The 14,049-nt window shown below is 32.8% G+C and overlaps 1 protein-coding gene across 2 annotated transcripts; it reads right to left on the bottom strand.

Moving 5' to 3' along the window:
* Positions 1-203: 203 nt before the first annotated feature.
* LOC142343956 (gamma-aminobutyric acid receptor subunit epsilon-like) lies at positions 204-13,713 on the bottom strand. 2 transcript variants are annotated; one of them, XM_075395363.1, is made up of 3 exons: positions 13,564-13,713; positions 5,892-6,002; positions 204-435 (listed from the first exon to the last, which is right to left on the bottom strand). In XM_075395363.1, the coding sequence occupies exons 1-3, from the start codon at positions 13,681-13,683 to the stop codon at positions 424-426; spliced, it is 243 nt and encodes an 80-aa protein (XP_075251478.1). In that variant the 5' UTR covers positions 13,684-13,713; the 3' UTR covers positions 204-423. The 2 variants fall into 2 exon arrangements, with proteins under 2 accessions (XP_075251478.1, XP_075251477.1); XM_075395362.1 differs by lacking the exon at positions 204-435 and having other exon boundaries at positions 5,649-6,002.
* Positions 13,714-14,049: the final 336 nt, after the last annotated feature.

The following is a 14,049-nucleotide window of genomic DNA, read 5'->3' as shown; positions in this document are numbered from 1 at the left end:
TCTTTAATTCCATATTCTACGCTGGAGGGGCTTTTTAATGATACCACTCACAACTCTGGACAATGAGTATATCGATCGGTCAAAATTGTCTGAACAAAAAAACCCATTTGAGTATATAGTTCCTCCCCCTCAAGAGGGGTCGGAACAATCATTAACATGATTGTGCCCATGAATGGCCGCAGCCCCAAAAAAATAAAATCAAGTTTTTGGATAAACTTAAATTGTGTTAAATTTGGGTTATCAAGTTTCGCAGGCCACTGAGGCAAGACAAAATGAAGTATATTATCTTCTTTAATGTAGCTCAGTTTTTGTTTAATTAAAATTAAATTGGTGGTTAATGTGTTCATTTTTCGGCCAACCAGACTTTATAATCTGGTACGCTTAATTGCTGCAACGTCAACCCTTGTGCTCGCATTGACAACATCAATCAGAGGTCTGTAACAATATATGCTTATCAAACCAATCAAAAAAATTGTTAAATGACATGTAATTTGCATGATTTTAAAAATGAAAACTAAAATGAAAACATAAAAATCAAAAACAAAAATGAAATAAAATGAAATTTGCCTATTCGGCAGATTTTTCATTTTGTTTTTTTTTAAATCTAAAATCATGCAAATTACGTGTTTTTAACATTTTTTCTGGTTGTTGGATACATCATATTATACACAACTGAGGTCCGTCCACAGATATTAATACATTTTACAATGATTTTCACATATTAGATATGGTGAACAATTCCAAATTTAAAGAATCAATTGAGTATACAAAAATAACAGATCGCCTGTGAACAATATCATGTATAAGATAACGAACACTTTATCAATCATTGCAGATATCGAGTGCCATGGGTTCGATCTAGTCGGGTTTTCCTGGTCAGTTGGAGGGCTGGAAATATCCTTATGTACTTCTGGCCCAGCTGCGTTGGGGAAATCTGAGTCTTTTTGTTCCTTCAATTCGCCTTCATAGTTTCCACTTTCTTCCGGAAGACAATCAGCAACTTCCGATTCTTTCTTGATCAATCTTTTGTCATTTTGTTCTGAGCGCTTTCCGATACTTCGAACTCGGAGCAACTTTGCAAATCGCGAGTTGACCAATTTCACAATGAAATTTGGAACCTCGGTTTCTGGGTTAAAATTATGAATTGCGTTCACAATGATCGCCTCGGCAATCGAAACGACGATAAGAGATATCATAAGTATCATAAATCGTCCAAATATTGGGAATCCTTCGGCAGAACTGGGAGACAGAATTTCAGACAAGACCAAAAGCTCTACAATTTGGGCTAATAGAACAGTCACGCCCAGTGATATTTTCTCCCCCATTTCGACGGGAATTAGGAAAGTGAGCATTGGTAGGAATCCGACGAGAGTTGAGGGAACAAGAAGTACCATTATGTAAAATACCGGTGACCTTGTGAGATAAGACAGAAATGACATCAAAGTGTAAAATTAGACGTTAGAAATTTGGTTTAGAAATATCTTGAAGTCTCTTTAGATTGTAAGCAATCAGTTAGCTACTCAAAACAGCCAATTAGCTAAGAGAATAAAATTAGGTCATCAATATAATACTATTTTGGACAAACTTAAAAAAATAAGCATTGTAGATTTTAGATAAAAAAGCAATTTCGAAAGAGAAAAAACAATGCAGCAGTTGCAGATTCTGAAAATTGTCAATTTTTGCCATATTCTGTGTCAACAGAATTTCGTGAAAAGCCTTCATCCTCAAATTGTTGGGGTCAAATATGATTCAAAAACAGCACAATTATTGAATTGACTTTAGTTTGTCAGTTTTGCTCTTTAGAGACTCTTTAGTCGTTGCGCTTTAGTCATTACAAAAGGTATTAAATCTTTGGTACGAGGCGAGGTGTTTCTTGTAAGATCTTACGAGATTCTTGTCGAAAATGGTTAGCTTGTAAGACCTTGTGAGCCAAACGGTTATGTTAATTGTAAAATAGAGGAATGGTTATCTTGCAAGATTCTTGCAAAAATTGGGTACCCTGTTTGTCAGACGAATGGTTATTTTGTAAGATATTGTTAACTTCTAAACCACTTGTTTTGGTAGATATGAAAAGATGAAAAGTTAACGATTAGTTCATTGAACACTTCTGTCTTTCCTCTTGAACTTGAAATTATATTCAATGACGTCATAACATTCGCCCCAAGTGCAGGCACTGATCACGTGACTTGTGGTGGGTTGTTCAAGAATCCATTGGCCCTAAGAGAAAAGAGCCTGTTTTCATATACGACTACCATATATTTGGATCCTATTCATTTTTTGCGTTTTTTGACCCCTCCCCTCCCCTCCTCTCCTTCATTCCTGTACATTATGTGACCATGGTGTCTCAACAGCACAATTGAATTAAAGTCTATTCTTGTGGAGCTCAAAAATCCGACAATCGTTAAATGGCATCAACCTATCATAGGTTTGTACCCATCAAGATGAGGGAAGCCTTGACCTAAAACTCCGTAACTCGGTAAATTAAAAGTTATAGCCCTGTCTTAAAGGAAAAGTAATAATAAAAGTCAACTTTTCTATTCCTGAATACGACAATTTCGACATATTTTGGGTTTTGATGGCTGAGATCCATCTTCAGTATTTTAAAAAGCTGAGTGAGCCCAGGAAAAATTTTCAGCGGTAAATTTTGTTTTCTGAACTATCTTATTCGTTTAGACGCAGTTTTTTGCTGCGCAGTAAAATGCCTTGCATCTTTGAATATCTCAATTAATATTATGCTTTTCAAAACAAATTTTGTCATAAATGTCCTGCGATCTTTGAAACCCGCTAGAAGGAACTGCTGATAATGTTTGTCCATTTTTTGAATCTTTTTAAATCTCGGAAATGTTGATAATTTTTAAAACGGAAATTTTGTCCAGGGATAAATTATGTTACCTGGTAATGCAGACAGGAAAAGGAGAATGGATACCATTTTGTGTGGAAAAACAAATTAGAAAAAGACAATTTTTCAAGAGTGAGCACTTCGGATACTTCATTTTACGCATACACAACCGGAAAACTGATTTTTAAATTTTTTAGCTGCAAACATATTAGGATTTTCTTGTCTTTTTTGGATTAAAGGATCTTGTTTTGACCCCAATCGTCGTGAAAAAGAGGAACTATATGCTCAACTAGGTTTTTTGTTCAGACAACTTTAACAGATCGATAAAATTTTTGCAGAGAGTTCTAATTGTTATCATAGTGTGTTGTTGGCGGAAACACATCCAGCTTAGAGTTTGAGAAAAAGGTTTATCAAATTTTTGTCTTTTTCGTGGACCTAAAATTTTTGTAAATATTTCAATTCTTACACTGATTTTGTTCACATTTATGGTCTTTTTAAAAAAACATTTAATTTTTGCAAAATTGTGAAAACATTTTCAATATTAACGAAATTTAGTAAACTTGAAGCGATGTTGAGGCCATCTTTCATATAATTGTGGTTTTTCAAAATAAAATAGTTATGGACTTTGATCTGCAATTTTTGGGTTTTAGAGCCTTTCTTTGGTTTTTTTTTACTTTTGCGGCCAGTTGACGTCTATTCTGGTTTTTCTCATTGCTTTCTAGCTAGGTCTTTCTAAAGACCAGTGGAATAACTTTGTTTCGAAGATGAAAAAATACTGTTGTTTGAACTGGTCTGTGGCAACTAAGGCTCTTGGTGAAATTGGCAAAAAAACTTCTCCTAGGGAAAAATATTACTAATTTTTTTCTGCTGCTTTGTTGTATTATGGCTGTGTCCCAAAACCGATAGGTTTAGCAGAAGTTATCGCAAAGTTTAACTGCACGTAAGCAAAATTAGCAGCTAGTAGTTTATGAAGCTTATTAATGGGAAACTAGTTGATTCTGAAAAAAAACTTTTTGGGTTTCACTATACACGTTCATCTGTAGTTTTGTTACTTTATCGATAAGGAAGAAGACCATTGATTTTTAGTGCAAGCAATGCAACAAATCATTAGCATTATTTCATAGTTTGTGGTTTCTAGAACGAATAATAAAGTTCTGACCGTTTCAATTTTTCCCAGTTATTAAAGTCGTTATAACTGAATCTTTTTTATCTCTTTTCATTGATAGCTGATCAGAGATTTAAATTTGAGGTGGGGCCATTTTCATAATATTTCGGAGCGTTTCGTGTGTATTTGATTTTTTGTTGTATTTGGTTATAAGCTATAGTTTTTTTGTCTGCAATTGGACCAATAATTATTGTTATTGCCTTTACGATTTATTGTCTAAACGAGGATGCATAATTTTCACTCATGTCTGTGCAATTCATAGCGAATTGTTTTAAATTTTATTGAGATGTTTTTTTTTCAAAAAATTGAAATTTTGAGCAAATAAAACCACCCCACGAATATTGTTTTGTTCACTCGTAAATTATTCTTACTAACAACGAACTTTTGTTGCTTCATACACGAATGTTTTCTTGTTCTTAGCAAACCTGTTGTTTCTAAGAATTTTTACCGGAGATTGTATTTGATTTTCCAATTTTAACACCAAAATTTTAATAAACAGGCTTTTTTCAAAAATTTTTCCGTGAGTCTTTGTTACTTGTTAACTACCTTAGACAACGCGCTTGGTAATGGCCTGGACTGCACAAGGAATATCTCACTCTTGTCTTAGCTTGTGTGTATCGCACCTGGATAACCTCTATTTGGTTTTGCATTCTCATTTTAGATTTTGAGTGCCGAGGTCAATTTTTGAATGTTCTGCGCTCTTTTCTACGTCTAAACTGAGTTCGTAGAGTCCAATGAGAAAAATTGAAACAATAAGAAGTCAATAAGAGTCAATAAATAATAAAATTGTTACTTGAGGTATTTTTTAATTTGAAATTTAGAAATCTTTTCTGGATCTCATTTTTTTTGTTGTTTGAAAAAGTCAGGTTTTTAAATTGTTTTTCATAAAATGTGAAATTGTATTAGATTCAATTTATTATCTTTTGTTCCATTTGTTCTAGTATTTATTCTAATGGAAAAGAGAAACTGATCTCACTGTTATTGACCCTCTTTTGTATGCCCTTTCTGAAGAATACCCTAAATTTGCGATTAAAAACAAATGATAGATAGGGAAAATGCAATTTTTGTGTTCGAATGAGAATAACTGCTGTTGTTTGAACTTCTCTATGGGCAACTAATGACTTTGCTGATTTCGACGGCAATGTGGCGAATTGTTCGATGAATTGATTCTTTTCTCAAAGTTTTGCCCTTAAAAATTGTTTTCTTCACTCATAAATTAATCTCATAGACAAGATGTCATAGTTGTTTCGAATAGAATTCTTTTTTTTGTGCTTGTTATAGCGTTGATAGTTGTTCGGAATGTACTTCGAGGTTGTTTTTGGTCAGCACCCAGATTTTTTTAAATAAAAAATAAGAGTTTTATTCAGAACTTTTTAAGTTTTCGGCATCCGAATCAGTTTGCTTAAGTGAATTGAGAACCAATTTGCCAGAGCAACCTTTCGATTATGTGTCTTCGCATATTTGAGAGCGTCTTTTTTCTGGTTTTAGATAACTTTGGTACAAAATAAATGCCTTGAATCATGAGTAGTGGTATCAATTAGAAAAGATATCAAACATAGGTGCAACAATTTTTATAGTTTTGTTTTGCTCTTCTGTAACAGCACAGCAATGCCCGATATTTTTGCTCTAAGTATGTTTTTTGTAGGAATATTAATCGGAAAAAGTTTGTGTGATCTTTCCGTTAGTTCTTGAGATGTTTTTTTATAAGTTCTTCGCCACTCTTGCATCGCTTTTTTGTTTATTCTTAAGGGGTGGCGGGTAAGTTCTAAAGTTTCCGCATCACCCTATTCCTTTTTTATCCACTTCGTTTTCATCGTTTGGGGGGATTTTGAGAAGTTTGACTCGGGTTTAATGTATTATTTCAGCTGGTTCGAGCTTATTTTGTACCTGTTGTTCGTACAAACCAAACGGTTCTGCTTCGTTGAAGTCTAGTTCCGGGTTAATTATTCTAAACGAGCTTTGATTGGACGTCCACTGTGTAGCTCTGATTGGACACTCCTGAACAAAAATTGAATATTCATTTTCAACTGACAATTCTACTGACTCTAATGACAAGGGATATAATATATATATATATATATATATATATATATATATATATATATATATATATATATATATATAAAATCCATAAATCTGACCACCCTTGTTGAAAACTTTGTCCCAATAATCATAAGAAACAATCATTTTTGATTGATTATTTAAGCGGTCCCTTCGACCTTTTAATGTTGTAATCTTTTAAAAATCGTTTTCAAAGTTAAGAATTGACCGTTTTGAAACTGCATTTTAAGGCCATGACCTTTTATTAATAGTGTAGTCTTTTTAAAACGTATTGTCTTGCCTCCTGGCGACTATCTGTGAGACGACGGTTATTTTGCAGGAGCTCGCAATTTCAACGATTATCCTGTCAGAAACAAAGTTCGTTTCGGTCAAGTTCACCTCTCATTAGTTGACATGGGCGCATTACCCTTCATTTTGCGCACCATTTTTTTCGAGATAGAATTGCTTATTTGACACTTGGTCGAAAAATGTGGACATTCCACTGGCGCTCTGCGGAGGTATCAAAAATTAATGAATTTTTAAGTTGAGAACGGATCGTAATTTACTTTGAAATCCTTTGTTTTTTTAAAAAAACCATCTATAATTTTTAATAAAATTTGTCGCTTCTAAAAATTTTTTCTTTATAATTGTCTTATCACCTAATCGCATTAATAAAAATTTACATTGGCTTTCTGAGCAACCATAAAAGTGTTTGGCAAAAGTTTTGAGCAGTTTTTTGACACTCATCGTTGTCAAAAATCTATCAGGTCATTATTGAATTTTTCATGTTTATTTTTGTATTTTACTTAATTTATCACCTAATCTCATTTTAACATCATCTCACAGATTTTTGCAGTGTTGCGATATCAATGATTCATGATGCAATATGAACATATGAAAATATGCAACATAGCAAGAGAACATAGCATAGAATCTAACCATAATTAAGTCGAAAGCCTAACTGCAGTTAACCAACAAAGCTACGCACACACTGGTTTAACGACAAGAAAATATTGCTCTTGAACAATAAAATGAAGGGAATTACAGTAAAGTTATTACTGATTTTGTAATTGAATAGAAATTTACAGCCAATAATATTTGCAGACAAAACAATGGTTATTGGAAGTTTGTTTCTGAAATTTTGGCCACTATTGTTACTGCTATAGTTGTAAGCGATCTGGAGAGCAAAATACGTTGAAAATTAAAGGGTGCAAAACAAGACTGAATTCTTACTAATTCAACATAAAAGGGACTCCGAAGAGTTCTCTTCTTTTAACTGTGAACGGCATTTTTGTTTAAAAAAAGGAGCAACATCAGCTGACTACTATTCGAATTTCACAAAAGGTTGGCAAAAGTAGCAAAACCTTCCCAAATTGACAAAAACTAATGACGACCAAAAACTTTAGTGACCGTGGTTAGCGGAAAAACAATAATAAATACGTAGTTATCCATAATTTCAACATGTTTCTGCAAAAATAATAAAACTTTTTCTAAAATTAAACATAATAAACGTAGAAAGCCAAATTTTTGCAAAATCAGTCTTTTCAGAAATAGTCCAAAGAAACAGCTCTGCGGCTCTTTTGAACCGTGAAATTCATTTTATTTGAGTGACATGACCAATCAACCTTCCAAAATGTGAAAGATTGTTAAAATATTCAACGAACTTCAAACTTTGATGACTCATCAAAAAAGACAAAACTCAAAAGTCCGTAATAAATGTAGCAACTTAATTCAGAAATCATCATAAAAATATTCTATGCTTTGCGAATTTTCTAGTGATACCACCGAACATTTCCTACAAACATGTTGCTTAAGACTCGTCAGATCATTGAGTGGTATATGCAGTCTAATATCAGCATAATAATGAAAAAATTATTTTCCTACCTACCTAAACATATCCAAGGAACCTAATTGAATGAATTCATTTGAGAAAGTTACTTCAATTTTAATTTTATGTTTTTATTATAACATCAGGCCAAACCAAACAAGTTTCCTATAAATAACAAAAATTTTTCAAACAATGAAATTCTTTAATGCAGAGATAATACGAAACATTATGAAAAATTTTTACAAAATGGCATAGCATCGGAAGATCAAGATAATAAACTAAGCTTTTTGTTCATCAGATAAGGTCAAAAAAGACAAAGTTTTTGTCAAAAAGTGATAAAATGCCGCCTCGTAATTGACGTTTGATCAAATATTTAAACATCCCTTTAACATTAAGGATGTTCGTTGTTATAAATTTTTCAACAATAAACACTCATCACCCATTCCGCGACACTTAAAAATATATATTTTTTTCATAAATTGAAAAAATGGACAGCAAAAAAAAAGATTGTTGATAATCAGAGAAAAAATTGATAAACAAGCATTAACATAATATTAAATGTAGCAAATTAATTCAGAAATCATCATATGAATATCAGCCAGGCAAACGATTTCTGAAGCTGAATATGGACAGCTTTGAAGTGGACAACGCTGATCACAAAACTGATTTACATTAAATAATGAATTCTTGCTCACCTCACATCCCGAGAAAATTTCCAAAATCAAGCCAACTGGTGCACTTTGAGTTAAAAAAAAACATCCTCTGGAAGTTGTATTTGAATAACAGTAGACTAGATTGAATTAAAAAATTTCGGACTGGTGTACTTGACTTGCAAGTTTTAAACTCCTGCATTGGTTTCAAGTATGTTCTTTAAAATTTGCTTATTTCGAAACCCTAACTGGAGTATTCCTCCAACTCTATATTGAGGCTGAAAAAAATCAGTTTTTTAAAGAAGCTTGGCAAGCAAAACGAAGACAAATTGATCTGTAAAAATTAATAGCAGAACTCTTTAAATTCGATATTGCTAAACTTTTTCACGAACTAAAGATAATAGGTTAAATTTAATAATGGATCGCATCGTTTCAAAAAGTGTTTTTGTTCATTTATCGATAAATTATACGCTGAAATTGTTCGTTAGATTGCCAGTGTAACCCCGATACAAATATAAGCCTATAATTGATTAAGTACAGTACTTTATTTGTAAAGCTAAAAATAGTGTCAACTCAGATAGCTGAAAAACCTTTCAGCCGAAGATTATCCGATACTTTTCGACAATTTCTACTACCTAATATACTTCAAATTATGAGCTATCTGAATTTTTCCCACCTGACATACAACATTTTCCTTTGCATCAACAAAATTTTTAATAGCAAGTTTGCCAATCAAACTAGACATGTAGCTGAAAAAATTTTATCTAGTTGAATACTTCCCTCGCAAAAATTTCAGCTAAAAATCCCCGCTGCTGAGACAATTGAAAGTGGTTAATGGTGGCGGTAGTTGCTGATTGTAGCTAAAAAACTGTTAAGCAGTACAAACTCAGCACCAATCTCACATTTTTTATTCAAACTATTAAGAGCGTTGCTAAACTTCTCCCCATTTTTATCACTAATTGCATATTTCATTCTGAGCACTATCTTGCCGTTTCCCCTTATTTTTATGAGCTTTCCGCAATTCCAGTGTTTTTCACATTCCTGGGTTGACCACCATAAACCTTTCTTTGCAACCATATCAAAGCCATATATGGAGTTTATGGAATATATGGAGCTTATCGAAATAACATTATTTGAATACAGTTTTAAAATTGCGTAATATTGTTAAAGTTTGAAAGTTTATTAATTTTTTGTTAACAAAGTTTCGCCTGTGTAAACTTCAGTCAGCAAAAAAAAAACTTTTTTTGAGAATGAACAGACTTTGATCAACTCACAGCTTGGTTAAGATTGTTGGAAACTCACTGCTGTGACGGATGAAGCGAAACTATGTCCAAAGTTTGAAAAAAGTAAGTTTAATGCGGAATATTGCTGGATTTTCCCTGAAAAATGAATCATAGAAAATTTACTCGCAATGCTAATTGAAGATTAAAAGGAATTAGCAGTTTTTCATAAAAACTACCCATATGAGGGCTCACAAAATAATTGTGCCATTGATTCGAGTCTCAAATAAAGACAACTCTGAAGTCACAAATTAAATTGAAAAAATAAGGTTTTGGTTTAAATAAGTTACTTAAAATTGTAGACTGCTGTTACGTTACACTAACAATTCAAGTGACAGAGTTCGTGCTTTTTCGTCAATTTTTTCCACGGTTAACGTACAGCTTTGTCAGAGGTCAACAGTACCGTTATATGAAAATTGGTGACTGGTTTTTCAAATCCGTACATTTGGTTCCAAGCATTTTCTTCAAAATTCGAGGAATGAGAAACCTGACTAGATTACTGCTCCAACACTAAATTAAAACGGATTGAAGTATGTTTTTAAAGAAACTTTGATTTATAACATCAGGCCAAGCCAAACAAGTTATCTATATTAACAAAAAATTTTCAATTAATGAAAATCTTATACTATATGATTATAAAAAATTATGCCATAGCATTGGATTGTGCGATAGCATCCTAATATGCCATAGCATTTGAAGATGAAGATAATAAACTAAGCATTTTTGTTCATCTGAGCAGGTTTCACCAAATGGACAGAAAAAATAGATTTTAGATAATCAGAGAAAAAACTGATAAACAAGCATTAACTTCATAATAAATACAGCAACTTAAATCAGAAATCGTCATAAAAAAAACCAGTCAGGCAAATAAATTCTAAAGTTGAATATGGACAGTTATGAAGTGGAAAACGCTGATCCAAAAACTGATTTGAACTCTATAATGAATTTTTGCCCACTTGATATTGCTATAAAATTTCCAAAATCAAGCCAACTGGTGCACTTTGAGTTAAAAAGAAGAAAACATCCTCTTCAAGTTTTCTTTGATTAACAGTAGACTAGATTGAACTCAAAAATTTTGGCCTAGTTTAATTGACTTGCAAGTTTTGAATCCCTACATTGGTTCCAAGCATGTTCTTTAAAATTCGATAAATCAGAAACCTTTACTACATGACTCATCCAACTCTAAATTAAGGCGGAATAAAATAATTTTTTAAGTGAACTTGGCAAGCAAAATTAAGACAACCTTATCTGTAAAGTTTGATAGCAGAGCCTTTTTAATTCGACAATGTTAAACTTTTTTTCGAACAAAACATTATAGGTTAAAATTAATAATGGGAATGCGTTGTTTTAAACAGTGTTTTTTGTTCTTTTATCGATAATCAAACGATGAAATTATTCGTTAGATATCCAGTGTAACCCCGGTATAATATTACCCTCTAACCGATTAAGTACAGTAGTTTATTTGTAAAGCCAAATCAAAATTCCTGCTTTAAATTTGATTTCACGAGAGACGGTTAAAGGCTAAGTTGGAAGTTGCTTTTACAATAGCGAGTAGCAAACGTAAATTGTGAAAAATAGATAGATAGAAATTTTCATAGTTGTTAGAGGACGTCTTGTGTAATTGTTCAATATATTCTTTGAATATGGTTTCAAAGAAGCATAACAACTTCAAAATTCGAAACTTAATTGTTTTGTTGTTAACAAAATTCCGCTTTAAACATCTTTCTTCAAAAAAAGTTTTTTTTTGTGAATTAAAACATAGCTCGAGTTAGAAAACTGCACGCAAGGGCATGTTTGCTCAAATATTGAATTTTGAAAATTAACTCTGAAAGACGGATCAAAAATATTCCGAGTTTTGAAGCTTTTTAGATTTGAGGAAAAGCATGATATCGCTGGATTCTTCCTGCATTACGAGCAATCTATTGGTATTAATTTCGAGTGATTTTATTTGTTTTCAATAAAAAATATCACCTTTTCTGTGTTAATACAATGTGTTTGAAACATAATTTCAAACATTATGGACGAAAAGGCGGTTCCTTATGCAGAAATTCTTGTCAGTGTTTTTCACTTTCAAACTGAAAGTTGAAAGTGAAAACTGCTTTCCACCGCAAATTATGCTTGACTGAAGCGCGTTCCGCAAATAGTTGTGCAGCAGATTAATTACAGTTTAATCCTTCATTTTAGTAATCTTGAAACATTAATTCTCAACTATGAGCGGCAAAAGGATTAAAAAGATTACAGCCAGAAGTAAATGCTTTTCACATTTGTTTAATCCTATTTTTCATTTTAAGGCTTTTAACTGCCTTGTGGAAACCACTTTCATAAAATTTAAGCGCTTTCCCCCTTTCACGGAAGTCTTCGCCCGAAAATGCCAGCCTCATTCTTTGGAAATATTTTCAGGTCGGTACTGGTAGATGCTCATACTGTGGACGGAGCGATCAACATTATGCTGAATGAAGAATGAAATAGCCATGTTTGTTACGTTACGTAAGTTGAACGTTCTCGTGTTAATTTACTCGAATTTTTTATGGCCGTGTTTTGAGGCCCCTCATCACATTCGCCACCTTGTCAATGTCCACGGTTACTCACCGCGATAGTTAACAACATGTCAATTTGACCAATCTAAATTGTAATGGTCTATAGAGACATTACTCGCAATGCTAATGGTGGTTGAAAGAGACAATTAGCAGGTTAGGTTTGCAACCTCCCATATAAGGGCTCACAATATTAATTATATCTCTGAATCGGGCCTCAATTCTCTGGTCTAAAATTAAATTGAAGCAATATGGTTTTAGGCTACCTAATTGCTCAAAATTGTGGACTGCTGCTATACGTTAAACAGCAAATCAGGTGACAAAATTTTTGCTGTTCGGTCACTTTTGTCCACGGTTAACATACAGTTTTATCATAAGAGCAACAGTACGTTTATGTGTCATATGGCGACTGATTTTTGTCACTGTTGTCCATGAAGGGACAAAATACTCTCAAACTTAGCTAATTGCAGTTTTAAACGTAATGAGAAATTCCATTATTATTAATCCAGTAGAGTCAGCGCTTTTTTTCCAGGTGTTTTGCACTAATCACTTGTTTCAGTGTTCTGTGCTGTGATTTTTCTTCAGTATTGAGATCAGTGAACAAGAACTTACTTTTTTAAAAAATGATATTTCAAATTAAGCACCCATCTGTACGTCACTTAAACAGTATAGCTACAAAATGACTTTTAATCAGAGGACTAAATGGTGTTCAGCACCTATCGTCGTAATTAATTAATTGTAAAATTATATAATGAATATAATATATATATATATATATATATATATATATATATATACATATATATATATATATATATATATATATATATATATATATATATACATATATATATATATATATATATATATATATATATATATATTCTGATATATATATATATATATATATATATATATATATAATGAATGTACTGTATATAATGAATAATAAAAAAACCTCTGATCACACAAGTTCCAGACTGCATTGTCCAGACAAAAATGCGCGCGAAGAAGTTTTTTTCAGACCATATAATTTGAGCGCACCGAAAACATTTGTGCACTCGAAGTTTTGTCTGATCAGAGCTCATTTTGGACCTGGGTTGAATCATTTTGCGAGATGAACTGCTGTGAGCGATTCCATAAAGTGATTCCTTATCAATGCTAACCATGATTTTTACAGCCCAGTAATTTGTTCAGTTAAATTTTGCGCATTATCAAATGACCGACCTGTTTGTCAAATGGAAAGCGCAACAAATTCAAATGGCAAGACATGTGAATAGTCATGGACGTTGTTTTCACAATAACCAATCCATCACTTCGGATACTCTGGTGGCTAAAAGCGTCCATATCAAACTTAGTTGCGTCGAAAAACACAATATCCGGGGTCCAAACTGTGTTTTCTGGAAAATGCACTAAATAACTTCCTCCCACATCTTCCGGGTCAAACTTCAAATCCGGATTGACGTACGAAACAAAGAGCCAAAGCCGCATAATGGCAATGTTTTGCTTTTCATCAATGTCCAGTAACTGGTGAAGTTTTACTGAGAAGGTAACATTTAAGCTGTCAGTTGAATTTTCCGGTTTCGGGACTGCGTACCGGGTAGCTTTATTCAGCAATTTCTTCACAAAATTTTCCTCTGCCTCGCGGGTTAGTTTTGACCCTGATGAGGATCTAACCACAGGAGATAAAACAAGAAACAACACCCCAACTAA

This window comes from Convolutriloba macropyga, chromosome 8, assembly GCF_964194025.1.
Source record: "Convolutriloba macropyga chromosome 8, txConMacr16.3, whole genome shotgun sequence".
Taxonomy (NCBI): domain Eukaryota; kingdom Metazoa; phylum Xenacoelomorpha; order Acoela; family Convolutidae; genus Convolutriloba; species Convolutriloba macropyga.
The sequence above is the reverse complement of the archived record's forward strand: the minus strand, read 5'-3'. Positions and strand labels throughout refer to the sequence as shown.

Coding starts and splice junctions, on each gene's coding strand:
- LOC142343956 (XM_075395362.1), bottom strand. CDS start 13,683: ATGGACGCTTTTAGCCACCAGAGTATCCGAAGTGATGGATTGGTTATT. Junction 6,003..13,563: donor GCTTTCCATTTGACAAACAG/GTCGGTCATTTG, acceptor ATTTTTGTTCAG/GAGTGTCCAATCAGAGCTAC.